Source organism: Musa acuminata, chromosome BXJ1-1 (genome assembly GCF_036884655.1).
Source record: "Musa acuminata AAA Group cultivar baxijiao chromosome BXJ1-1, Cavendish_Baxijiao_AAA, whole genome shotgun sequence".
Lineage (NCBI taxonomy): Eukaryota > Viridiplantae > Streptophyta > Magnoliopsida > Zingiberales > Musaceae > Musa > Musa acuminata.
This window is the reverse complement of record NC_088327.1, coordinates 10,822,819-10,850,149: the sequence shown is the minus strand read 5'-3', so window position 1 is coordinate 10,850,149 and position 27,331 is coordinate 10,822,819. Positions and strand designations below refer to the sequence as shown.

At 35.2% G+C, this 27,331-nt stretch overlaps 2 protein-coding genes across 8 annotated transcripts; one reads left to right on the top strand and one right to left on the bottom strand.

Annotated features, from left to right (window-relative positions):
• Positions 1-553: 553 nt before the first annotated feature.
• On the bottom strand, positions 554-19,326 carry LOC135672831 (uncharacterized). 6 transcript variants are annotated; one of them, XM_065181254.1, is made up of 22 exons: positions 18,853-19,326; positions 16,181-16,297; positions 14,510-14,853; positions 14,301-14,397; positions 14,135-14,212; positions 13,989-14,048; positions 13,791-13,895; positions 12,552-12,662; positions 9,674-9,715; positions 9,367-9,483; positions 9,094-9,284; positions 7,619-7,890; positions 7,379-7,497; positions 7,216-7,258; positions 7,023-7,114; positions 6,135-6,183; positions 5,346-5,416; positions 5,122-5,241; positions 3,776-3,861; positions 3,561-3,606; positions 990-1,056; positions 554-793 (listed from the first exon to the last, which is right to left on the bottom strand). In XM_065181254.1, the coding sequence occupies exons 1-21, from the start codon at positions 19,078-19,080 to the stop codon at positions 1,009-1,011; spliced, it is 2,436 nt and encodes an 811-aa protein (XP_065037326.1). In that variant the 5' UTR covers positions 19,081-19,326; the 3' UTR covers positions 554-793; positions 990-1,008. The 6 variants fall into 6 exon arrangements, with proteins under 6 accessions (XP_065037326.1, XP_065037319.1, XP_065037312.1 ...); XM_065181247.1 differs by having other exon boundaries at positions 554-779; XM_065181240.1 differs by lacking the exon at positions 554-793 and having other exon boundaries at positions 884-1,056.
• A 1,024-nt stretch (positions 19,327-20,350) lies between these two features.
• Positions 20,351-25,952, top strand: LOC135672824 (E3 ubiquitin-protein ligase SIS3-like). 2 transcript variants are annotated; one of them, XM_065181224.1, is made up of 11 exons: positions 20,351-20,533; positions 20,652-20,814; positions 20,891-20,929; positions 21,019-21,085; positions 21,172-21,245; positions 21,735-21,873; positions 21,974-22,066; positions 22,898-22,963; positions 24,199-24,315; positions 24,944-25,057; positions 25,320-25,952. In XM_065181224.1, the coding sequence occupies exons 2-11, from the start codon at positions 20,786-20,788 to the stop codon at positions 25,710-25,712; spliced, it is 1,131 nt and encodes a 376-aa protein (XP_065037296.1). In that variant the 5' UTR covers positions 20,351-20,533; positions 20,652-20,785; the 3' UTR covers positions 25,713-25,952. The 2 variants fall into 2 exon arrangements, with proteins under 2 accessions (XP_065037296.1, XP_065037302.1); XM_065181230.1 differs by having other exon boundaries at positions 20,352-20,516.
• The last annotated feature ends 1,379 nt before the right edge of the window (positions 25,953-27,331 follow it).

Here is a 27,331-nt window from a genome sequence, read left to right as displayed (position 1 = left end):
TATATATATACATATATATGTATATATATACATATATATGTATATAAGATAGAGACGAGATTGCTATAACACTCAAGTGTTAGTTAACGTAGATGGTAAAGACTTTAATAATCTATCGAAATTTATCCTATGTAAAAAAAAAAGGTTACATGAACAAAAATAAAAGATAGCCCTCTTGTGTTTACCGAACCAAAAGAATGAATATGTAGTACTGTCGTCAATCTTTATGGATGATAATTTTTTCCCCTTATTTTTCAATGAACTTTCTTCAAATGGTTTGAGGCAATTGACAATCCTAACATTATGATGCTTCAATTTGCCGTTGACTTCTAAGCAAAATATTTCAAACTTGCATTGCAGTTCCATAGGAAGAATGATTAACTAATGGATAGTAGATGTGCAAGTATTCACAAACCCAGACAGCTTGGGACTGCAGTAGAATAAAACTTGACCGAATGCTATCTCCTGGTAGAAAAACAATACTCGATACGGGTCGCTTGGTGCAATCACAATCCACGTGAAAGAGTGTGACAGCATTACAGATCACATGGGATAGACACAAGAGATTTTAATAGCATTGCTAAGGTCATAGTTTGATTTCCAGAAACTTAAACATAATAGCTATTGGATTATGGGTCAAATTTCAAACGAGACATCTCAAGTTTAAGTTGTGACAATTGACTTCCTAAATTTTAATTACAGTTAACTACTGCAACCTCCTCTCGAAGTCTTAACGATAAGTTGAATCGACAGCACAGTAAGATCCGGTTTTTGCTCACCTGACGAAAGTATGCTGGAGGGGTAAAAGAATTTCCGAGGTGCATAGTATAATTTTAAGAATAAAACTGTTACCACGAGTTTAAGCAGATTTACTATAAAACACTAAGTTGAAAAGCATCTCACTAAAAAATAGGGAGCAATTGCAACAAATAGTTATACCAGGATGACAAACTTGTGAAAATTCACACGTACAGGGCAAAAACATATACCTTTGTTTTGTAACTATATCTATTTGAAAAAGAGTCCCCTTTTCCTCCCTTTCTTCTTCTCACCAGCCTGCAACGAGAGGGGAAATCGCATTGTATAAGATATCAACATTCTACTTCACCAGAAATGATTACCACTTTCTGAACAAAATCAAAGCGTACATCTCATAGAGAGTGTAGAAAACATGCATATATAAACAAGATCAAGTAATAGTGACCAGGAAAATGTCAGAGTTCCATGGCATAATTTTGCAGCTAATTAGAGAAAACGTATAGGGTCTGCTTGGAAGCATAGAGTATTTCATTACTTGTATCAACATGGCAAAGATTATGTTCCATCTACTGTTGGGAGTTCTTTATGTTATCACAGAACTACAAGTGATTTTGTGATTGTTAATTACTAAACACTATATATTTCACATGAAAATAATGAAGCATTAAGTGAAGATGATAAATTAAGTGAAGAGTATTGCCAGCGTGCCTCATTTAGGTACACAGAAAAATGACAAAGGGAAAGAAAAAGACAAGATAAAACCGGTTCATACTTTATGCACAGGTAAAATTTCAGATGAAAGATGTGATATTGCGCTATTGTGCTAAAAAATTCAAATTCATGCAAGTATATACAACCCAATGAGAATATGTCATTCAGAATTTAGATTTTAGAAAAAAAAGCAATTTTTGCTTGATATTTGGAGTCAGAAATGAAAAAGCTTAAATTCTAGGATTCACCCTAAGAAGAATACCAAAGATCATTCTCAACTACTATGATTCATCATTCATAACAATGACATTTACTTTGGTAAAAACAACTTTTGCTAGCCAAAATATAACATATGCTTTGCAGTAAAAAATAACACTACTCTATGAGTGAATGTTTGTCAACACAAAATGGAAGATAGCTCAATTCAAGGTAGTTTACGACTGCCTGAATAGAAATCTAGGTGAACCATGCCAGCAGCATGACATGACACATGTTGGCTAGGAATTACCTGTAGTAGTCTAACAAGGACAAAAATTTCCTTTCAATTATAAAACTTTAGTCCCTGGAGTAATCAATGATCAAAATGGTTATCCTTTGCACATGTTTGCTTCGCCAACTAAATTGATGATTGATTGGCTGCGGAGGCACAAAACTAAAAGAGAGGCTAATTTTGTGTTGAAAATGAAATGCTTATATCTAAAACTTTGCTAGGCAGGGTAGTCTAGGATAGTTAATCAATGATAAAATGTTGCTATTTGGACATGATAACTGGCCCAAAAAAAGCTAATAATCTCTAAGATGAGTCACAAGTTATAACATGTCTATATTTTTCCACACCAAATACGAAAAGGAATTCTGTAACACCCCTGATTAGTCCCACATCGAAAGTGGGCAAGATTAAGATTGACTTATAAGGGTCTGATGAGTGTACTACTATCAACTTCAGCTTAAGCATTTTGGTCAGTGGTTTAGACCAAACGAAGTTGATAGGCTAGTTAGCCCATCAGGCCTGGGTCATGACAAATTCAGGGTCCTGATAGTCCTCACACTAGTAAAGAGTTAAGACAATTATCAACAAAATCCATGATATTTAAGACAATGCACAGATGTATCTAAAAGAAATTAAGGAGCTATTTAGTACTCTCGAGAATTGTGCATTTGAAAAATGTATAGCCAAGCATACCGAGTGATTAATTGGCTAACAGATCAATTTAAAATAGACAAAAGCTATTTAGTACTCTCGAGAATTGTGCATTTGAAAAATGTATAGCCAAGCATACCGAGTGATTAATTGGCTAACAGATCAATTTAAAATAGACAAAGACAAGGATGGTGAGGATGGGGTCAACGTTTTGGGGCCGATTCTTTCCATATATACCTTACAGGATTGTGACAATTTCTTTTGTCAACAAAGGAAGAACCTAGCTGAACAATATGATTAGAGGCTTTTATCTCATTTTTATGATATTCCCTGACACGCTTTTCTCCATCCACCAAAAATATTCATTTGTTCCAAAGCCCAAATTATTCATATTATCTTAATTAGCAACCAGGCAACATGAAGTGATGCTGTCAATGTGTTAATTATAAATGAACTTAGAGCATCTTTGTCCAAGCATAATGAGAAAAACAGCAATAAACAAAGAAAGGTTTACAAGTCTAGTTTCAAATGAAATCAGTTTGGTACAAATCAGAATTTCCAACAGGGACTTATAGACATTTTAGTATCGAAAGGTCAGAAATTTTGATCCCTGTTTTGCAGCATCCATAGGCTCATTTGAAACAGACGTTTGGGTAAGTATTCGGTGTCCAAAATTTTCAAAATCAGTGTCAAAAGAAAGGTATAAGAGTCTACTTTCAAATGAACAAGGTCCTATCTAAATCCACGTTTGGTGCTAAAAATTATGGCTGAAACAATGTATAGGGGTCAGTTTACTGAAAAATTTCAGATCCATGATTTTTGTATCTAACAAGAAAAAAGTAATGGATATGTTGAAAGCAAAGATAAGGAAAAAAAAGCATCCTTTGGGGATCGAGATATGCTAGATTCATTCAAAAATACATATAAATATTGGGATAAAGGTATGTACCATTGCTTTAAACAATCTCATTGTAAGAACAATTGTATCTCGCACCCTGAAAAATCCAGCATCAACAGAATGACTATAAATATTACTAGTAAATAGTAATAACAAAAAGCCAAACAGTGTTTCTTAGATAACATCCAGTGAAGCAGCTTATGGCAGAAACGTCAAATTATTTAACAAGAAGTAACTGCTAAATGGTACATATTTTTGAAGCTTACACGCTGCTAGCTTCTGTCTTCAATAAAGAATCACCGCTAGCATCCTGAATTAAAAACTCAGTAGGATGTCCATATGGAATTAAAATCTGCATAAGTACAAAATAATTTAGCTAGATCACAGGTATTTGTATACATAGACAATCCAAGAAGTATCATATATTTAAGATGAAAAGTCATGCTGATGGAAGTATTATAACTTAGATAACATAGAGATAAATATGACAAACAATGTAAGGAACTCCTCAACTACAAAATCGTTGTGTGCACCATCTCATTTAAATTATTAAAGCCTCCTCAGATGCCTCTACATAACTCAGCATCCAAATGTACATAACATCTAATATTTATCATCCTTAAGTTGAAAACAAGACTCCATCGTAACTTTAATCTATCCTTGAAATGATTCTCTATTTTCTTTATCTGATAGGACTCCAAGTTATAATTCATCATATCCATCCAAAATTTCTAACAACCATCTCACAATTGCCATCATTACTTTGGTCATCATGTTATGTAATGCTCTCACTGCTTGACATTTGAAATTGCAAGATAAAATCAACCCAATTAACATCATACACAATTCTGTATAATATATTTTTTTAAAAAATTGTTATAGGTGTACATGATGCTTACACGTGAACTTGAATATGAGACTTGTTAATTGTGTACCAATGCACTAACCCAATTAACATCATACACAATTCTGTATAATATATATTTTTTTTAAAATTGTTATAGGCGTACATGATGCTTACACGTGAACTTGAATATGAGACTTGTTAATTGTGTACCAATGCACTAACCAATTTGGATGTCTCAACAAAGACACAATTCTGTATAATATTACTAGTAATTATTCTGTAGTATATGCATCAAATTTTGATTCATTTGATTTTTTTTCTGGTGATCTTACTGTTGTGCAACTAAGTTTAATAAAACAGCAATGCTAATGTCTATTACATCCCAAATCATTACAAATCAAAGGAAATCTATATATGCATGTGTATGTTTTCACAGTTTTTTGTGGTCAGAGTACTGCAGTGTACATATCTTGTTGGAATAATTTAGTTTCATGTCACATATCAAAGGGAAAAAAGAGTTCATTTTGTGACACGGTATAAACATGACAATATTTCAGATAGGATATGCAGCAGGGAAAGTTTTCTGTAGTCACTGCAAAAAATTTTATATCAGTAAGAATATTCTTCTTAAATTTGAATATCATTTTTTATCATTGCACTTTAGCATGGGTTTTATGGAGGACATAAAGCATCATTCAATTCACGTACTAAAGTATTTGTATATCCCATTCAATAATCAAACTCGAGACATGTGAAGAATCATACAGTAGTATTTGGCTGAAACTTCTCCATGACAACAATGCCACGTGGCCCCTTACATTTTATGCTGTAACCTTCTCTCTTTATTGCCAAAACAGCAGGCTCCCATATATCGAGAAATTTAGCCTAGCAATTAATGAATGAAACACTTCAGATATGAAGCTTTGCTAATCCAGTTGTTTTTTCACTAACAAACATAAAAGATGAAAAACATGATAGCACAAACGTACCGACAATGAAATTTCATATGATGCAAGTCCAACAGAAAGAGTTCTCTTAATTTGCTCTTGCATTTCAGGATCTGTGATAAAATAGTGAAGCATGGATTTATATTCTTAGCATGGCCATAAAGATAGAACATTGTGTCATTTTGAAGAGACACACAAACATTTAGGTAGCAGATTACAATAGTAAGGCAAACTAAACTGCAGGGGCAGAATAATATTTAACTAAAACAGAGGAAATAAATGAATTAACTGTTAAAGTAGTATGCAAGTAACATATGTTTCCAATCCACTTACATGAGACAAAGCAGAAGGTCAGAGAAACAGGCAAGAATCAATAATGTTAAACCTTTAAATGCAGACGTTATCAGAGAAGAAGAAATTTCACAATGTGGTAACAAAGCATAACAATGTGTGATACAATAAACTGCAGGAGAATTTGAGCCCCATGACTTCTAGGAACCCCATGTATCACCTTTAACTGAATGTCGATAGTTTCGAGACTACTTATCAATTTCTAGACAACAAATATAATATAGGTAACATTGCTCTACAGCCATATAGAGACACACCTGGTCAGCCGGCTTATGCAATGTCAAAGAAATCTCAACTCAAAAACAAAAAAATAAATGTTTCATAAAGTGAAATAATTTGGAAGCAAATGCATGCTTCTTATGCTAAGTTATCTACTTGTAGGGAACAAAAAAGATGTGGTAAAAAATATGTTATAAAGCATTGGCTTCTAATAAGAAAATTATGAAGAAATATCCAACTCAATAGGAAAATGTGGCTCACCGCAAATTATCTTTCTTTGCTCATTGGCAAAAACCTTTACAAGTTCACCCTACAGTAAGACAAAATGACTTACTTTTAGATTACAGAAAATCACCATGACTTGTATATAACACATATAGGACACAAATATTTTGATAAACACAAAGCTTATTTGCTATATCATCCTGATGTACTTGGGCAAATGACATTAGTTTTGTAACACAAAGCTTGAGAGTTATCATGAACGTCTTTAGCCTCTGAGTTTACATGCACTGTCATGCAGAATAATTGATGTTTTGATCCCAAGTTACTAGAGATCACTAAGGGAAATGATTCAAGTTTTGATCACACGATCCAAATGATAAAACATTTACAATCTGAAACATAAAAATCATGTCCTAGAAAGCCTAAATGGAATAAGGAAAAAACATACATCAGCTCATTAGATGGCTAGTATTTAGCTTTGGGTTGGTCATCTATATAAATTAATCTTGCATCCTCATTTATATGTATATACACGCACAACAATGTACATATATGATATATATACATGTATATATGTATGTAAAGATGTATAATATATGTCTATATGTAAAGATATGGTCCATGTCCTTGATAAACACATTTCATTCCAAATGATCCAAAGATGTCTGTACAGCTCTTAACCACAGACCACAGATCGAATTCAAACAGCAATCAGAGGAAACCAAGTTTGCACTCTGTAGATTTCCCCATTTGGGCCCATGCATTTTGCAATTACCAAGCAATAAATGTCATCAGTTAGTATTAATTCCTTAAACTCCTTTCTACTCATGCAGGCTATAATATCATGAGTATGACTTAGTTTCTGTAAAGTTATAATATGGAACCAAACTAAATTTGCAAAACAAAAACCCCATAGAAATATACCTTCCGCTTCCTATCATCAAGGGGATGGACTTCAATGGCAAGGTATGAGTCCACATCATCAGCTGTAACCAGATAACTGGGTTGTCTCGCGCCTACCAAGAGAGGATAGAAAGAGATTGTAAGAGTTCCAAATTTCCTGGAAGAAGGATAAATAAATAAAAATCACAATTAAAGAAGTTAGGAAACATTGTACCATCAATATAGTTCACAGATCCATCTTCTAAATACCGTACCCACTGTAGAAAAAAGAACTGCTGTTATGATTAAAATTGAAAACACTAAATTGTTACTTCAACCGAAAATACAAATGATGCAATGTTCATTAAGACAATGAACATAGGATTTAGAATATGTACCTCAAAATTACAACTTGTAGTTCCATTTATTGAGTACCCACTTGCTTGAAGTTCTCTTCCAGGATAAGCTTCACCAGAAATTCGAAGGCTATTTATTGCTGGCAAGGGATCATCATCTGCTGCATATTTGCATAGTTATCAAAAAAAAAAATCCATGGATCATCAATGTGGATTCTGAAATAAAGCATCAAAGAGAACCTGAACTGAAAAATAGATACAAACTTATTAAAAGTCTCACACCTTCTGAGAATGAAGAACTAGGCTCCTCATAGACTGTTGGAAGGTAAGAATATGAGTTCTGTACATCCTGTCCAGATGGTAAATAGGAGTTTCCAGGAGCCCAGTGTACAGAATGTTCTTTTCCATGCTGAAGAGCAACCATCTCAGGATCATCAGTCTTGCCACTTTTAACAAGGTGCTTAAAAGATGGTCTTTGACTTTTAGACTCAAGAAGTGCAACATGAGTGACATCTAAATTTGTTTGAGCCGAAGCATCATTGTGAACTGGGTCCCTGAAAAAACAAACACCACCAGACTATATAACAAGGTAGTGAATTAAGTGCCTCATTGTGTGTATTCAATGGCATCTGAGGTCAACTGGGTCCCTGAAAAAACAAACACCACCAGACTATATAACAAGGTAGTGAATTAAGTGCCTCAATGTGTGTATTTAATGGCATCTGAATTGCTTCAATTATCATGGGTATTTAAACAAATCTTCTTTAGAAGAGTCATCATAACAATAATTTAAGGAAGATAAAAGTACCATTTATGTGTTTATGTGTGATAATGAAAACTTTTGATTAGGCATAGAAAGTGACAACTAGCAAACAAACAAGACACTAAATGTTTCTACCATGAAGTTGAATGCAACAAGGATTTTTTTTTTAATTCTTCAAATTGGGCCTGAATGCATTTTGTAAATGTTGAATTCAGATCCTGAGAAGAATTTCAGAAAGAAAATCCAGTAAGATTTCAAATTGCACAAGAAAAGGAAGCTATATCTGCCTTAAATTGTAACATTCTATTCCCTCAAAAATAAAGCATGATGCTACTTATCACTTTCTTGATCTTCATGATATATGCAACTCCATGTAGAAAATCAGGAAAATATACCAAAAGGAATTTGACAATAGATCAAGATAATGTCAAAAAATTAGAAACAACACAGATACATGGATCTCTGCTACAAGAATAATTGTCACTCTAGTCAGTTGATTTGAGTTTATAAAATAAGATCATTTAGAAAGCAATTAAATGATAAAAAATAATATTGCAGGTGATAAGGATAGATGGATGAAAGGCATAAGCACATCAGAAGAAGCACGGTAAGTTAAATTCATAAGATTAATGAAAGAGAACTCACTGACACAGGATTAAGCATTATATAAATCCTGTTAGGAACAACAGTTAATCTGGTAGAACAATGTCTCACAAAAAAGGAAGTTGACTTGAAAAACATAAGAAAATTTAGTCACTAGAGGGTATTTCTTGACTGAATGGATGGGAATCATGATTTGTTACAATAAACTGAAGCAAAGGTTGTAAATATGATTTTTCAGACAATTTAGAATCTAAAAAAAACAGGTGATGAAAAAATAAGAGCAGTGAAGAATAATTCAAAAAAACAAAGCAAAACTTTAATTTGATCAGCCAAACAGAAACATGGTTTGATAAGAGAATCTCAGGTGTGGTGTCAAATTATCAATCCTGACCTCCTCACAGGAGTGTATATTTCTGCAGTATCCTGGTCCAGACTCTTTGTCGGAACACTACTTTGATTAAATTGCTGATTTTGGCCTCCAACTGCCTCCCAATAAAGTCTTGTTTGGAAATTGGAAGAAGAAATTGGAGTTTGAGCATGTGGATTTGCTGGCTGTGGCACAATTTCCAAGTTATTCTTGTTCTGACACAAAAATAACAAGTTAGGACATTGTGATACTAGAGACAGAAAAGGAAACTAAAAGGAAAACATATAAATGACATACAGAAACAGCAACTTGTGAACTGAGTGGACGGGAAGGTGATTGTGTAGGAAAGCCTGCATTATGTGATGATTCTGCATACCATGGAGCTATTTGGTATTGAGACTCTTTTAGTTTTTCCTAGAGAGAACAAATTTGTCTGTCAGGCAACCTCAGACGTGCAAGAAAATTTCATCCAAAAGATGTTCGTTCTACTATAACAAGCTGGATGCACTTAAATGATGTCAGACACAATACTGAACTTCTCAGGCCAACAACAATTAACATCTACCTAAGAGACTACATAATTTGATAAATAGAAAGAAGGTACCTTAGAAATGATTAGTTTCTCATGCATGTGTCCGAACAAAACCTACAAGAATAAAAAATAGAATAAGAAAAAGTCATTATACAAATACTGTCATGAAATTATCTAATGATATCATGGTAACACATTGAAAACTAGTATAATAGTTTGGACTTCCATATCTAAAAAAGTCTTGAAGTGTAAGGATAGGAAAAATTGTTTTTTATTACCATCATTTAATTTGACATTAGAAAGTAGCAAATCCCGGAAGTAGACACAGTAAGTAGCAAATCCAACCCAAACCATGTTACTCAATGTTTTACATATATACCAAACCACACCAATGTTGGTCAAGGAACACAGTATGTTTAACATATGATGCTAGTATACAAAATAGACTTGCATGAAAATAATATTTATGTATATGAGATGAAAGGACATGGACCAAGAGGATAGTCCAATATCATTAAGGATTGAAAAAGATTGGTTACTGGCAAACCAACAAGTTAGAAGCTTAAGTTCTTGGATTAAATCACTGTGAAATCTGATGTATGTTAACATTGACCAATTTAACTTGGACTCATCATTATTTTATATGGTATCAGAGCCAGCCAAATTAGAGAAAAATTAAAAAGAAAGAATTGAGTCAAGATGCGTCTGGTGACCAAAGTCATGCTATGGTTTGACTGAGTTTGAACCTTTCAAAATAAGGTGAAGACAATCAATCCACACAAATAGGAGAAGATACCAGAAGTATTCATATATGTGAGATAAAAGAGGATGGCTATGATAGTCCCATATCACTAAGGATTAAAAGAGTTTAATTAAAAGCTTAACTACTGGGTTAATTTAGAAGCTTATTTGACCCAAGGTCTCTCGTGCTGCAATATACCGCTCGGTACGGCGATACGTACTGGTCCGACAGGGGACCGATACATGGACCACCTTGTACTAGGTGGTCTATGTTATATGACCACGTTTCGCCCTATACGGGGTCTGTACCAATCGGAACAGTCGAAATCCGATTTGTTCCCAACCTGTACCAGTCGGTAAAGGTTGGATTTTGACCGATACCAATCGCGGGCTACGATTGATTTAATTAAAACTGCCAATTTGAATGTTTGAACCAGTAGAAAGGGTTTTTATATTTTCTCCTTTCACTCTCTCTAGCTCATCTACTCTCTCAATCACTTTCTCACCCACATATATCTCTCATTCTTTCATCTACACTTTCTTAAAATCCACAAAGCTGCGATTTATGAATTGGATCAAGTTTGGGAGGTTAATTAGGAAGGATTAACACCTAAGTTAGAAGAAGAATTTTCTAATCAAAGGTATGTATATTTTTCTTGATTTTTGATGATTTATAAAATGATTAAGCCTATTCTATATTCTCAGTGTCTAATATGTTGTTCGAGGTCTTTATGATGGTACAATAGTATTAATTAGGGAGCCATTAATGCCATTAATGTTGTGATTAGTATGTTTAATGTTGATTTTTTAAAAATTAAACACTTAATAAGTCAAATGTTTGTATTTCATGCATATTAAAGTGATTTACATGTATTTACATGTTTGTGATGGTATAATAGGATCAAGAAATAGTATTTTATGCATGCTACCCAAGATTCAGATCATGGAGCTTGATGAGATACTGATCAAGTTAATACACGAAAGGGGAAAGGGTAGATAGTTGATAATTTTGAGTATATGTGACAAAGTCTACACGACATAAACATGGAGTGGAACTTGTTATATTTACAACTATCGTATTATGGAGAGAATTATATGGCCAATAGTAATACGGTAATAGTTGCTCATTCTTCTTTGAGCAGTAGTATAGTGATCGATCTTATGATATGGAGCATCAAATCAGTGGCGAAAGTAGAAGTTTCGACGTTCTCTAACCTTCTCACCCATATATGCCACAATCATACTTACCTCAAGAGCCATCTCGGACACATGTGGTTCACGACGATCAGACTATGACCATCACCACATTGATATACCAATGACATATAGTGTCTCAATATACTGTGTCATGGGATCAATTTTAGGATTGGCTCTGACAAACATATCAAATTGATATACAGATACATAGGATCGAGGACCCCGATCCACTCTTCGTGGAGTCTTATTGTTCTTTTTTATGATAGAACTAGGTATATCCATCGATCAATTACTTGATTCATTTGAATCTTAAAATCTAAGTTGTTTAATAAATAATATAATAATTTAAATTATTTCTTTGTAAATAATTCAATATCAATGGAAGGACGACCTGGAATGTACAATAAAGCTATTCCTCAAAGTCTGAAAAAGATATGGATTGATTCTAACAGACTCTGAGATATTCCTCAAGTTCTCCAAAAGGGCAGATTTAGATTAAAAAAGGGACTCGCAGAACCTAGAAGATTTATACTCAGCAGGAACAAATAAGACCAAAAGCATACCTCTATTACATCAATAATAATGCAATATATACTCAAAAGTTAGAAGAAACATAACAGAACATCTCTCTAGTCCTCTCAAATTGGAATGACTGACAAACCAGACTGAGAATATTTAGAAGTCCATCCAACATATAAGCCAAAGTATCTTACACTGGGTAAAACCATTTATGTTTTCTCAGTCTAAAATGCATACCCACAAGTTTTACCACAGTGTCATTATTTAACAGAAAACCAGAAGGCGAACAAGCATAACTCTGAAGAACACACACAGTCTACATCATTAAAAAGAAAGATCCTAACAGCTCTAGCAAGTAAAGCATGTAGAAGCACTTGCAATCTAAGTAAACAAATGAGTGAAAATCTTTTACATAACATACAACCTTAATGGTAGTCAGAGATTATTGCTAAAAATACTGACCATGAATGTATAGAAGCCCAAATATACTAACCTTAAGATTACTGACAATTGACTGAGCATCAATAATAGAAGGCTGGAGGCCATGTTCTGAAAGAAGGGGTACTAAAGAAGATACAAAAGTTGACCTCTCTGCATGTGCTGCCTATATAGAGAACAGAAATGAACACAAAATTTCACTATTGATAATCAATGTTGAAAATTACACTAAGGCAAATCAGTCGATACATCCTATATAAAAGCAACACTCAAATTGACAAACATGAGTTTTAAATTGTTATAGCAGCTAAACAAAGGGCAACATATCGTAGTAAAGAATGTTAGACACGATTTAACAAACAAAGTGATCCTAACCAATTTTAGTAGCTTCTTAATGTTAGACAAATGCTCTGATATCAAAATGACATAGGACAAGAGCACTGAGAGCACAAAAAAACAATCCCTAGGATTTGAAGATGTGGAAAAGAAAAGAGAGAAAGGATAAGATAGTAATGGTGAATGATGATCATGAAAAATAAAAGAGCTTTAAGAGAAGGGTAGGATAAAAGCCAAACTCACTCCAATTCTTAGGCATCACATATAGGGATCCAGGCCTCGTAGCACACGTGCCTCATGTACAATCAATGGTAGTGCACCATGGAAGGATAAGTACCAGACTTCTTTCCGTATAATTAAGACTGATATTTATCTGCATTTTTCTGTTTTGACTTTTGTTTTCTTCTCTAAAAGTAATTAAGCAGATACATAGAAGATCTATAATATTTGCAAAGACCCTCATAAACTAATAAAACTTATTCAAAACAGAATAAAATAAAATGAGCATCATATGCTTTCACTGCATAGAACCTTGCCTCGAGTTACAAATCAGCTTTAATGATAGGACATGCTGACAAAATCAAATGCTTTGATACAATATATATAGGACAAGAGCATGAAGTGTAAACAATATATTTCTTTTAGGACTTGAGAATTTGGAAGACAAAAGGAGTAGATAGTAATTGTGAAAAATGTTGATGAAATGGTCAATCACAATCAATTCCAACCAAAGCTCAAGCAGGTTCAGCCAAATTCCAAATGGAATTAAACTCAATTGGACCATTCAACTTGATATCAGCTATCCAATTATATTCAAGATTTAGAAGAATAAGGAAAAAAAAACCCATCCTATATCTCTAGCAATAACTGTAATTTATTGGTACTGGAGAGAAGAAATGTCCCCAGTGCCGCATGGGTGAAGAAACTTCACAAACCAAAAAGAAGTGAGAAACAATACTTGTAATGCATGGGATAGTAGGATATTCTCCTCTATAATATCTTGTCTATAAGAAATAGCTTTTGATGCGGCATTAACCAAGTCCTGCTGTTGCTGATCAAATGCCTGCAACATTTATTATGACATGTTTAGACTTTTAGTCATGATAAGTTAAAAAATATTATTTATCAAATGTAGGAAATTGAAATGCTTGCTTACCGTACGCATATAAGCAATGTGTTTATCCAGAACATATTTGTCATTGCATATATGTGTTTCCTATTAAAAGTGCACCAAAATATTGGTTAACGATAAGACAGCCACCGAGAGAAAGGAATGCAATTACTGTGACATGCTTTCCTGACCTTAACCAAATAATCAGTGAGATGCTTCCTTAACTGAGCAATCTCTTCCTCATGCTTTCTAACCTTGACAATGAGTTCCTTTAAAAAAGTAGGTCTTATGTTTATAAATAAGTACTTGGAATCACATAAATATTTGCACTTGAGAGTTGAGAGTAAATGATAGTACCTGTTTCCAGAGAATATTTGGGCTGGTATCAGAAACACGCAATAGTCCATTTCCAGAAGAATTGAACCTTTTATCATGTTCTCCATCTTTTTGATTCCTATCAAGGGTGTTAAAATTACACCTTACATTATATATTTGTTCAATATTAAGTGCAAGGATTCAACATGTATAACCGATGTCATAAAATTCCATGATGTACATAAACTTACTTGCTTGGAGAAATGGATCTAGATGATGGTGTAGAGTCCTGAGATGGACCAGCACCTTCTACACCAAACCGTACTAGAGGGATTTTTTTAAGATCACCATTAACCTTGTTGCTCCCAAGTTGCTGATTATTTGTGCTAGTTTCTACAAAAGGTTCCTCCCTCCCAGAAAATCCATTCTGATGGATCAGAAGGATACCTTGAGAATTCAATGAAGAATGATTATCCATCCATTTGTTCCTTTCTGCTTCATTTCCAGATGAAGAATTAGAATGATGGGGTTCATAGCCTTCCACATGATCATTTGTTGAAACCTCAGAAGGCTTTAATGACGTAGCATTCGATCTCTGACAAAAAAGGAAAAAAGGTCATATCTACACAAATCAGGTCTACAAAGGGCATCAAGCATGAATGTGTTTTCTTAATCACTTTTCCAACAATTAATGGAAGAGACGAATGAAAGATGGCATAAAATCATCAAGTGTTGATGGTTTTTCCAGGCCATGTATTCCAATTAGATGAACAATAGATCACATATAACTTCTTACTACTAAATCAAAGTAACAGCATATATGTCCATATAGATTTAAATTATCCACTTGATAAGCATATGATAGACTCACACGTATACTAAAGCAACATATAAGAATAATATCCAAGGATGATAATATTAGCAACATGTTAAATCACTGGATAGGACATGGGACTGTATTAAAAAAAATGCAATCTATGGAAGTTTCTTACAATAAGCACAAACAGAGTTAAAAGCAGATATCATATGTTCCTATACTGTTATACAGAATCCTCAAGAGGGATAACACAGTTAAACAATAAATGGTTCATAGACATGAGAACAGCATACAATGAACCTCAGTAATATGCATCTTGCTGCAACAGCCAGAGCTGCCTACTCTTGTTTCTATGACAACCTTCAAGCAAACCAGTGTGGTTATGATTAGAACTTCTTCAGAACATTAAGATTATTATTTAGGTAGTTACTTGGTTACTAGTTGTCACCATTAGTGAAATTCATGGTTGCATGTTGGACCTTGTGACCAACAAATATTATGCTTTAATACTGTGTCAATTAAGATAAAGAAAACAATGAGAAATGAATATTGTGCACCTGCCATTGAGCATTTATCATTTTGTTGCTAATAATAAAAGTTCTTTTTCTGACCATATGTGGCTCTAGTAAGTAGTAACTATAAATCATAAAGTGGCAAGCAAAGATTAACAAAAAAGTCTAAGTAATATTAGATATTTAGTATTATTAATTTATTATACTGAAAATGGTTTAGTAAAAAAGTCAATATTTGCAGTCCTAGCAATATCAAATGGTCAAAGGTTTTTTTGCAACCTCGTAAGCATATCATGCTTGTCATATACTAACCTAAACTTTCATTGAAAAGGCTAGACTGGTTCCTTTTCAGCAAATCACTTTAAGAAGGTTAAGCACCCACAAAGGTTATCTAAGAACTTATTGATACCTACTATGATTGACTATTGATGGTTTAAAGTCAGAATCTCATGCAAAGAAGTCCATGCTTGGTGTAGCCAATCTCAGATTTGAGTCCAACTCCATCCTTGAGAATTAAAATTTTTGCAGCAACACATGAATTCATAACAAAATGGTACTAGGGATGTGTAACTTATTCAAAAGACCACACATACAAGCAAACTCTTGGGATGATAAACCTGAAAAGAAATGTGGATCAGAGTTCCTACATCTCTCTCTAATTCTCGTGTTTTTCGTAGGAGCTCATTCTTTAATTGGTTGTTTTCTTCCAACTGCAAAACAACAGCACCACTTAAAAAAATGAAGTTTCTGATTGCATGCATTGCTGAAAATGAATCTCATAATCAAGAGATAAGCAGTTATTTTAGTAAAAATCTAATAAGAGCTAAATTCTCTAATAGGTGTCAAGAGGAAAATAAAAGAACGCTGAGTTCAAACATGAACTCCTAGCATTATTCTGGAATATTTTCAATACACACACACACACACATGCACACATGAGAATAAAATCATAAGCAATTGATAAATAAGTAAGATGAAGTTGTTAGCAAAAACATATATGCCTTGCAGAAAGATTCAAAGTGTATAATTGGCTCCTTTTGAAATGTCACGTCTCTGTAGAAATCTGACATTAGTCCAATTTTTATTGGGTGGCAATGAAAAGGAATTATGCTTATATTTCAGTTACTGGTATCTGCAACAATTTCGAGTTTTGCTGACACTCGAATATCATGTCTACAACCCCTCCAGATCCAGTGAGACTAGCTAGGTAAGAATATCCCAAAGAGTTGTCACAAATTTGTCAACTATCAGGATGGGTTATGAAAAGGCAACCTTTAATATCAACATCCAAGAAATAGGTTCAAAATGCTTGATTGATCTTAATCTGGTTCAACTGATCCTGGTCTAATCAAAGTACAATTAAACAAATCATCAGGTCCAAACATTGGTCTGGATCACCCCAATCCATCTTGGGGAAAGCAAGATAAGGGCACAAAATGTCATCCTATCATACTGCAAGCAATTTTCCCCTTAGCAGCCAAAATGGGTAATGATAAACTTCCCCTTAAATTTTTGTAGTCAAGATAATGTTTTGTCATAAGCTCAGTGGCAACAAATGATCCATGTAGTCAACCCCAAATAGATGAGATATTATGGCTTGTTGTTGTTGGTAGATTTTTGTAGTCATCAAGCATCTCCAAAGTATAAGAAACTACAAGCATGAGATTTGGAATTGAGATTTTCCAATTAACAAGTACATTTATTTTGTATTCTACTATCATGTTTTGGACAAAATCATGTACCACAAAAATGTTATCAGCCAGATAGAAACCTCATGCAATTTTGACTCGTGCTTACATTTCTTAGTTTTCCTGTTTTGTTTTTTCTTTTACTTTTTTCCAGATTTTGGATAGATATTCATGTATTTATCTAGAACTCCATTTCAGTAACCCAATCCAGTAATTAAATCCAATTTAAATTGCATGTATGATCAATCCAATCTAATGCTGAAACTGATCCAGTCCTTCAATCCTTGCAAGGACAAGATCAAGTTGAATTAAAAAATCATGACGCAAGTCTGCTTGTACAAAGCTCCATTTATCACTGTATTGCTACACTCGTCGGAATGCAATTGAAGATCTTACAGTCGATAATTGAAGAGTTGACGACCATTATCAAATGCCTGATCTCAAAAATATTCATCATTGTTTTCTATCATTAGTTTTTCAAGGCTTACTTATTTGATTTTGGCCACTGTCCAACAAGATCTCAAAGAAAAGCATCATCAACAGTGATGAAAAAACAAAAATGCTAAAACAAGGAAAGGGTTTAAGATCTCAGAAGGGACTTACATAATTTCACAGCACAAAAGTCAAGGTGACTTCCACAAGGCTTCCTCAATTATAGGTAAGAAGGCAAGCAAGCAAGTGCCAGTTATTACCTCATTTGTCTCTGTCATCCTGATTTTAGGCTGACCTAAAATATCTTGAATCCTGTCAACTATCTATAAACATACCAGTTGTGCAAGGCATTCATTTAGAGGCCGATAATCCGCACTTGGCATCCTTTTCAAGATGTTTCGAAGTTATTGCTTCCTTTTAAACCCCAATTACATGTTTGAAATATTGATTATTGCTTTTATGTCATCCTCTAGTTGTCCTACATCATTAAAGATTATGGTTCATGTTCCTTAGAACCAAAATTATCAAAATGTTTCACAACTTAAAATAAATGGCCTAACAGAAAATGAGGCATTGCGAACACAAAATTGAGTTCAATACTACATAGGTCTTGCCCCCGACACAAAAATATTAAGCCTGTTATTCTTAGAGATATGGGTGATGAACTACAATTTCTGCATCACATAGCATATCCAGTATAAGATTAACGAACAGTATTAGAATCTTCTCTACTCTAATCCATGACATCGTCATCCTGATTTTCATAAACAAATTCTAAACGTTACAATTTTCATGCAGGTCATCATCTTCTTGCATCATCAGCATCTCAGTATGAAACTTGTTTCACCTCAACAAAATCCATTTCAAGCAGATAAACTCTATCCACACACGACTTCAACATGACTACCACGCTTGCTCAAGTAAGGCTTCAAGAGGATTATAACATACCATATATCGACTAATTTAATAATCTCTACGACAAACCCACATCAGAAATAAACTACTGTCATACTCCATGCTATGGGATAAAAAAATGGAGAATTTTAAGAAATCGACAAGCACAAATATCCCAGGCGCTCAACCGTATGATTAAACCATGATTTATAGAATAATTCTTGTGGAATCAGAAAGCACGGCCAACAGACCTGTTTCTTGATGGTGTTCTCCGCGCCTTCCACCGCCATCATGACTTGATGCAGGTTCCCATTGGGAACGGCACCCAAGCCCAACCTAAAAAACCGGTCCGTCATGTTCCTAACCCCACCCGCGCCTCCGCCGCCGCTCTCCATGGGAGGTAACCATGGAGTCGGCGGCAGCTGGTCGCGTCGGCCGCCGGAGGCGTCCCTCCGAGGGTCCAAACCGTAGGCTCTCATGCGTCAGAATTCCCGAAACGCCTCTCCCAGCGTTGGGCCCGAATCAGAGAAGTACAAGAACCTCTAATCAAGCATACAACGAGATCGAATCGGGGAAAGCACACCAATAATCGGATCTTTAGACCCTAGAGATCCAGATGAAGAAAAGAGAGAGGGAAACGAATCCAAGCGCGGAGCTCTGCTTTCTTGTAAGCGAGTGAACGAGAGAGACGGGGGGCTTCGGGGAGAGAGAAGGGGAGCATTTTAACGTCCCCCTCTCTTTATTAACAGGAAACTTCATCAAACGCCACAGGCGAGAGCTTGGATTCACGGAATTGCCACTCAAGACCGTAAGACACGGCTCACGCACCAGGAACCGTCGTGGGACGAAATTTCCAGCGACCGGAGACGGGACCGGGGCGGTCCGCTTCCCCCATCGATCACGTCCGACTCGTTCACGCGGAGACCGCTATTAGTTGATCCACACCGTCGGTTCCATAGAAGAACATGTTTAAACAAACCGTTGATTCTAGTGTACCATCATTCTCTTCCACGGATATGAGATCGAACTCCATCAGATACCTGCAGCGTTGATGGACGGTGATCCAGTACGGGCAGGATCCAGATTGACGGTGGTGAGCCTTGGAGGCTAAATTTTGAACGCCTAGAAGGATTTGAACGAGCATACCAAGTCTCTGTCTGTTCTATTCTTTAAATTCTGCACTCACACGACGAGGGTCGTTTTGTCTTCCTCCAATACGCGATGTGCTTGTTTATTACAGGATTCTTAGTCACTACGTGACATAATTTTCATTTTTAATCTTATATTTGTATGCTTAATTCTCAAGCATATTATTTGGTCGCAGTCCGTCAACGGAACGAGGATGGTTCTCCGATCTTCCTGTGTTCGGCGTACACGGGTGCTGGAATATTCGTGCTTCGCGAAAGATGATGGATATTTTGTACGCGTTGCTTGAGATTAAAGAAACAGTATGTATGTATTCCTACAGATTAGAGATTGAAAGTGATCCTTCCTGAAGAACATTGACTCCAGATTGAAAGCCGTACCCCCACGAAACCTGGCTCAGTCATAACCTCTTCTCGAAGAACAATCAAGCGGGAGGTCGAACACGCGCTCCTTCACCGTTGAACCCACATGGATCAATCGATAGGGAATGGACCATTCGGTCCCAGCCATCTTTCCAGACCGACTTTGGTGGGTCTAACGTACAATAGATGGCTCGTTTTGCTGTGTCACTCCCACCGTCACCGGTTCATCTCATCTCCCTACCAAATGGAGGTGAAGCGTAAGACGTGGTCACGTGGTCGTCTCGGGGAGGGCTGCGCTCATGTCATAGGCTGGTTTGGCTTCACGGCGAGCTCTTAAAAGCGTCTCTTGGGAACAATGTTGGGTTGGCCTCTCGACCACATCGATTCTCCCACACGTCTCCCACCTGGTATGCTTTTCTGAAAGGTAAAGCGCGGAGGCACTTCGGTTCCGCACTCTCTTTCTCGGTCCCCCCTCCACTTCGATCTCGAAATTTTGATCACTCTTGTTTGTGTTTTGGTTTCGATTTGGTGATTTCTTTCAGTGTTGGTGGGTTTTGGATCTCGATCTCTGAAGGAACGCGTGAGGATTTTTGTTGGTTTCCGTTTGGGGCTTGCAATGGAGGAATGGAGGCGCTTATTGAAGTAGATCTAGGGTTTTAGATGAGACGATCGTGCCATGGCGATGCGGGGGGTCGATTTCAAGTGGTGAGTTGGATCTTTTGCTTGCTGGAAGTACCATCTGTTTTTATTGGATTTGTTCTTCGTATTTGATCATCTGCAGGTACGATGGGTTCTTCTTGTCCATGCTGGCCACGAGCGTGTATCCTTGTGCCTAGTTCGAGCGATTTATGCTGTGATTTATTCTTGAATTAGTAGAGTTACTTGTGTTTCTTGACGGAATTTTGTCAGAATAATTGTCTCGATCAACTGGAAGCGCTACCATCTATGCACACATCCCTTGCACATATGGATTGTGGTGAGTTTTAGACAACATTATAATTTTTCATCTTTCAGAGACCAGTGTAACGTTTGCAAATGAATTTAAAGGAGGCCTGATTCCAGGTTGACTATACCACTGTCTTCATATTTCGGCTGCTAATGTTTGTGGACAATGGACTTGCAGCAGGAATGGGTTTGTAAGCACCAAAGCCTGTACTGTTTGTCAAACATATTTTCTGTTTCTTTTGAATGAACATCATGATCGTCTGAGTTTCCTAATTATGATATTACTACAATTTCTATTGATTGCCAACGATTTTAATAATACTACTTATATCTTTCCAAGTGTAGGTATGTGGTACTTCAAGTAGAAACACATGACCAAGCATAGTATGTTCTTTATTCTTTCAATTGAAAAGGACTTCTCTGCAAGACAGACATAGTTTTTCTTTCTTGGGTATATGCAATGGATGCAGTTCAAAACACTAAATTATTGAAACTTTTTCATATATGGCTCAAATACCCAGTGGATGTTCATTTTCAATTTATGATAGGATGTGGTCTAGTATAGATACTCTGGTTGCTTCTGAGCATGCAATTATTATGAAACTGGTTATACATTTAACATCTTCATGCTTGGAAAATATTTATGTCAGATAGCTTCTTCATGTATTATGTGCTTTCAGAGATCTTGGATCACAACAAAGATATGCTCGTTTTTGTGGGAGAGTTGTGGTCCTTTCAGTCCTCATTCTACTTCTTTATCCTTTTCTCTGGGTTTGGACGGTGATTGGCACATTGTGGTTCACTAGTTCAAGAAGCTGCGTGAGTTTTTTCCTTGAATGTTAATGCTTATATGGGTAGTTCAAGATATAATGTGAGCACCAGCTACTGATTTCTGCTCTATATTTTCTGATTGCTGCAGTTACCAGAGGAAGGCCAAAAATGGGGCTTTCTTATTTGGTTGCTCTTCAGCTATTGTGGGCTAGTATGCATAGCATGTATGTCTGCAGGGAAGGTTGGTGATCTTCTATGCATGCTGAATTGGCTTCCTGAATAATGACTTCATTTCTTTTGTGTGTGTATCAGACCAATGTTTATAGTTTTATTATGTTCTACCTGTTGATAGTATACCTATTGTTAGATGAAATACCAATGGTATGCAGATGCGTGTGGTTTTTTTTAATTAATTGTTACTTGGAAGTCATTCTTAGTTTATTTAGGTACAATTTCAGGTTGATGGTAAGAAAATGCTTGATGCCTAATTGTTAGTTGGCTAGTCTTTGACAGAAAATAAGCTTCATTTTTTTAACCTGTGGAGATGGGCATCTGCTTGTCGAAAAAGGTGAACTTGGCTATGACACCTAACAGTATCCTTATTAATAATCGTAAGGCAGATACCATTGCAAGCCATGACACAAATTTTAACTCTCTGAAACATTTGATTCCTAGTAATGTTCTTTTTAAATCATCTGTTTTGTTCTCTTGAAAACATCTTGATGATTTCCTGTATTTATTTTCTGTTTTTAGCATGATATCACTTCAAACAGAATGGAGATAAGCACTTGTTACATTCTCTCTTGAATTTCCTATGTTGGGCAACATCCTTTCTCATGTTTCCTTTTAAAAATTTACTCTTACGATCGATCATGCCTGCTATTTCCCAAATCATAAATTACCTTTATATGTGATGTTGTTTTCATGAATGATTATAGTGCATTGATTTTTGTGTCATTTGTCTGGTCTTTCATTTTTCATGTCTTGACTGCAGGATGTGATTAAGATGGGTTTTGATGCATTCATGTTTGGTCCTTCGGTATCCATAACTGAAATTTGATGTTTATTGCAGTGGCTGACACGAAGACATGCCCACCTACTGCGTGCACAACAAGGAATTCCAATATCAGAATATGGGGTAAGTATAACTGGTAACATGCCTAGCACCTTAGGTATTTTTCAGGGCTTTCTGTTTCTTCTGTTTACCATTTCATGATACTACTTTCCTGGTGAAACAAGACTTGGTACAGATGCATGAGCCTACGAGGTAAAACCCTTATGCACTAAAAATGAAATAAGTGGTTTAAGAAGGTACAATTAATTTATTATTAGGAACCCTTAAAACCATGATGTCTGTATTTAAATATGAGAAAAGTAGTTTCTGGTGCTAGTTTCCTTTTCAAGTCATATCCAGTATGCTTTCCGTAATGTGGTTATGTGAATTATGTGATTTAAGTAACATGTGTATAATTTTAGTATCTTCAGATGTAGTATTGTTATTTTGTCAGCCAGGTTATTTATTGATTACGAGTCTTTTGGTTCTGACCAGCCCCTTCAAATATCAACAATCTGTGCGCTTGAAACTACATGACATCTTTTTTTGATTAAATGATTGTGTTGCCATATTAGCAACTTTCACGTGTGAGTAATATTGTAGGGTAAATTAATCTCATTTTAGTTGATTTCTGTGACTATATTTTATCATTGTATATTATATTAATAAATGGATTTATCCCTCTAGCAACTGACTATCTATTAATAAAGTTTTTTACATTGGTGACTCAAAGATTGCGTGCGCTTAGGGTAAATGGATAGATGATTATGGAAACATGTTTATCAAAACTAAGGTACCTCTTGCTGCATTAAAAGTTTTAGTAATATACATGGGTTTATTTATCCCTCTTGCATATAACCATCTATTAAATACACATTTTGGCTTACACTTTTTGAATTTGCTTAGAATCACACAGCAATTGTATCTTGGACTTTAATCATAGTCATCCTCACTCTTCTAACTTGACATTACTGGCTTGTGCTTATGCATTTTTTTGTATGATTATAGACTTAATTAAGTTAGTAACATCATGATATGAATTGCGACTGGATTGAGTTTCATATGTCATCTATTATGGCATGTGATTTCATACTATATCTCAAGTTTTGAGCCTTAACAAAAATGTCAAGTCTTAAGGGGAAGATATTATGAGATCTCTTTGTCTCACATTAGAATTAGGAGGATCTAATATTTTAGTATAAGGTAGGTTTTAAAAGACCGAGTCTTATGTTGTGGCAAACTTGCTCAAAGTTAATGTCTTTCTTCTCTTTCCTGTTTATCTAAAATACACATGAATTTGTAACATTTTAATTGTTCAGGTTCTGGTTGACATGATACGTGTGCCTGATTGGGCATTTGAAGCTGCTGGTCAGGAAATGAGAGGGATGGGCCAAGATACTGCATATCATCCAGGACTTTATTTGACAGCAGCCCAGGTACTCTTATCAAAATGGCAAAGAAAGAAATATCCTTTTTCATCTTAATTGTCATAAACACTGTCATCTTTCTAGCTCATAATTGTCGAGATGACTCACCATGTTGATGGACCACTTTTTAAATACTATTTTGTGACTGGAAAACTGCGTTGCATCTAACATAATGGAGTCTCGATACTGCAGAAGTATCATTCTTCCCATTGGGCATCTCTTTTTCCAGAATCAAATGGTAGACTGTAACTGGATAACGAATACTTGCCCTCTTTTAGACCAAGTGCTAGAGCAAGCATTCAGGTACTAGAATGCTCCAGGACAAAAGACAGATATAGCTGGTATCTATCTTGATGTTTATGGTAGAATTTATTGAAGTCTACCATAGGAAATTGGAGTTGTTAATTGGTAAAGATTAACAGTTATTAATTGTAATTTTAATGAGTAATTGAGAGTGGAAGGATATGGTCCTACAAATTGATAATTTAATTCCTGATGTTTGTTCAAATATCGATGTAAAAACAAGAAAATTTTGGATGGGCTGCAAGTGCTCTGGAGGTTTTTTTTTTTTTTTGCTACTATTGACAGTGCTTCTAATTGCCATGGTGTTTCTAAGCTTCTGCAAAATCTCTTGTAGAGAGAAGCAGTGGAGGCACTTATTCAAGAACTTCCAAAGTTTCGGTTGAAGGGTGTCCCAACTGACTGCAGTGAATGTCCTATCTGCCTTGAAGAATTTCGAGTTGGAAATGAGGTAAAAATGTTCAAAACAGAAACCATTGTTGTCATCACATTGTCTGTGGTATTAAACTGAAAGCGAATGTCTGTTTTACCTTAGTGATTATGACTCAAAGACAAACTCCAAATTATTTATTTCACCTGAAAAACAAATGGAAATGAGGGCACCGATGTTTCCATGTTAACAGTTCTTTTTAGCAGCATTTGTATTAAACATCACTAGGATGCATGGAAGTTTCGTTTATTAGCCTAAAGTTCGAAAATTTGCATTCATGCAGGTCCGAGGCCTGCCTTGTGCTCACAACTTCCATGTCGAGTGCATCGACCAGTGGTTGCGATTGAATGTGAAGTGCCCCAGATGCCGGTGCTCTGTGTTTCCCAACCTTGACCTGAGTGCACTCTCCAACCTCCAAGCGGATTCAGAGCGCCCTTCTCCCAGCGAAGTGACAACAGCCACTCGGTATGTGCGATCCCAGCCTGCAGGTCAGAGTTATCTCCTGCGGCTGCAGGGCCTGCTTCGCCCGGTACGGGGTGAGAACGCTGGTGGTGGCAGCAGTGTTGACAGTTTCGGGGACGTTGAGAGCGGAGTCCACATGGTCGTCTCTCAGGTTCCTCCAAATATAATCGTCCCAGTCGTGTCCTGCAACGTCGAACGAGTACCGAGTACCTGATCTTGAGTAACATTTTTATTTATTTATTTTTGGATATAAACTTAGGATGTCGATTTTTCTTAGCTCCTGAATCAAAGGACCTTTTGTGGTTTTTCATCAGACTCTCCCGTGTGTTCCTCTAGTGTTGAGCGCAGCACAGAGAGGCCACTCACGAGTTTAGAAGCAACATTAATGCAAGCTTTTATCATGTAACGCACGAAGTCTACTTCAATGGCCTTATGAGTTCCGTGTGATTTTTCAGTATAGTATATATTCTATTTGTGGTGGGTGCGAGCCTCCAATTTTGTTTTATCTTAGAACCAGTGATCCGTCTGTGATTCGGCAAGGTGATCGGCATGTCCAATTTCTTCGAACTTGCCAAAGTGTTGGGGAGGGTGAATCAAAAGATATATTAAAAAATTGAGATAAAATTAATATGATTTAATAAATTTTTATTTATTTTTATGAAAAATTAAAATTTTTAATATTTATAAGGTTATCAAATTATTCTCAATCAATTATAAATTTTCACTCAACTATAATTTTCCTTCTTCATTTTTTATATTTCAGTTTCTTGTCTATTTCTTCGATCAAAACTTCGACACTTAATATATTTTTATAAAAATAAATTTCAATTCACTAAGGAATTTTGATTTATTTAAGATTTTATTAATTAATTTAAATATAATTATGACTCTTAAAAATACTTATTAACCTCAATAATCTCTTGATGAATATTTTTTCACTTTGTGCCTCGTTTAGAAGATGAAGCATAAACTGAATTTGTTTATGATCCATCCACCTAATTCTAATAAACCCATTAATACATCTAATATTGTTGGAATTGAATCAGCGATGATAAGGAGAGAGACCCGCATCTCACCATCTTACCACCAGAAATATTTTTTTCTTGTTCAAACTTAACTTACTAGTCATCTTATCATTCAATGATTCAAAATAAAAATTTTTTTAAAGCAACACAATCAGAATCTAAAACTCTGCTCTTTTAGAATTTAATAAAAACCTAATCTTAATATACAAACATGGATCGTTATCTTTAGAAATTATGAGAATATCTCCATCACCATCCATCATAAAGATCATTGACCTCTTCTTTCTTTTTTTTTTTTCTCAGATAATTTTATCTTATATGTCTGTATTCTTTATATATATAATATTAAACATCATCCAAAGATCTACTCCAATCAGAATATTCTTCTCATTGATCTACTCTTATCAGATTTATCTTTTTTCTTATTAGCATAAGATATTAAAATTTTTTTAACTTATTCTAAGGTTACTATATTATTTATAGCAAGTAACCATCTCCACGGAGTTATCATAATGAGTGAGTGAATGATGTAAAAAGCAACAATGCCTTGTCTTCTTTGTCAATCTACACATTAACTTTTTTTAGATGATCGAATATTTCTTTGAATTTGTTTAGATGCTCAACAAAGTCTTCGCATTCGTTCATCTATAATTTTCGCTTTAGATATAATTTGTTAGTTAAGATTTTTGCTAAATAAGCTTTTTTAACTTATTCCAAATAATTTCGATGGAGTCATCATCAATAATATTATCCATAATGCAAAGACAAATAATACTTATGCACTTTACCTCAAGCTCCTCCAAATCTT

Bases quoted from the DNA above. Each gene is read 5' to 3' on its own strand.
- LOC135672831 (XM_065181254.1), bottom strand. From the start codon at position 19,080: ATGAGAGCCTACGGTTTGGACCCTCGGAGGGACGCCTCCGGCGGCCGA. The intron at 12,663-13,790 runs GTATTGTTTCTC...TTCTCTATATAG, and splicing joins TACTATCCCATGCATTACAA to GCAGCACATGCAGAGAGGTC. The intron at 7,259-7,378 runs GTACATATTCTA...TTTTTTCTACAG, and splicing joins CTACAAGTTGTAATTTTGAG to TGGGTACGGTATTTAGAAGA.
- LOC135672824 (XM_065181224.1), top strand. From the start codon at position 20,786: ATGGCGATGCGGGGGGTCGATTTCAAGTG. The intron at 20,930-21,018 runs GTATCCTTGTGC...GAATTTTGTCAG, and splicing joins TCCATGCTGGCCACGAGCGT to AATAATTGTCTCGATCAACT. The intron at 21,874-21,973 runs GTGAGTTTTTTC...TGATTGCTGCAG, and splicing joins TCACTAGTTCAAGAAGCTGC to TTACCAGAGGAAGGCCAAAA.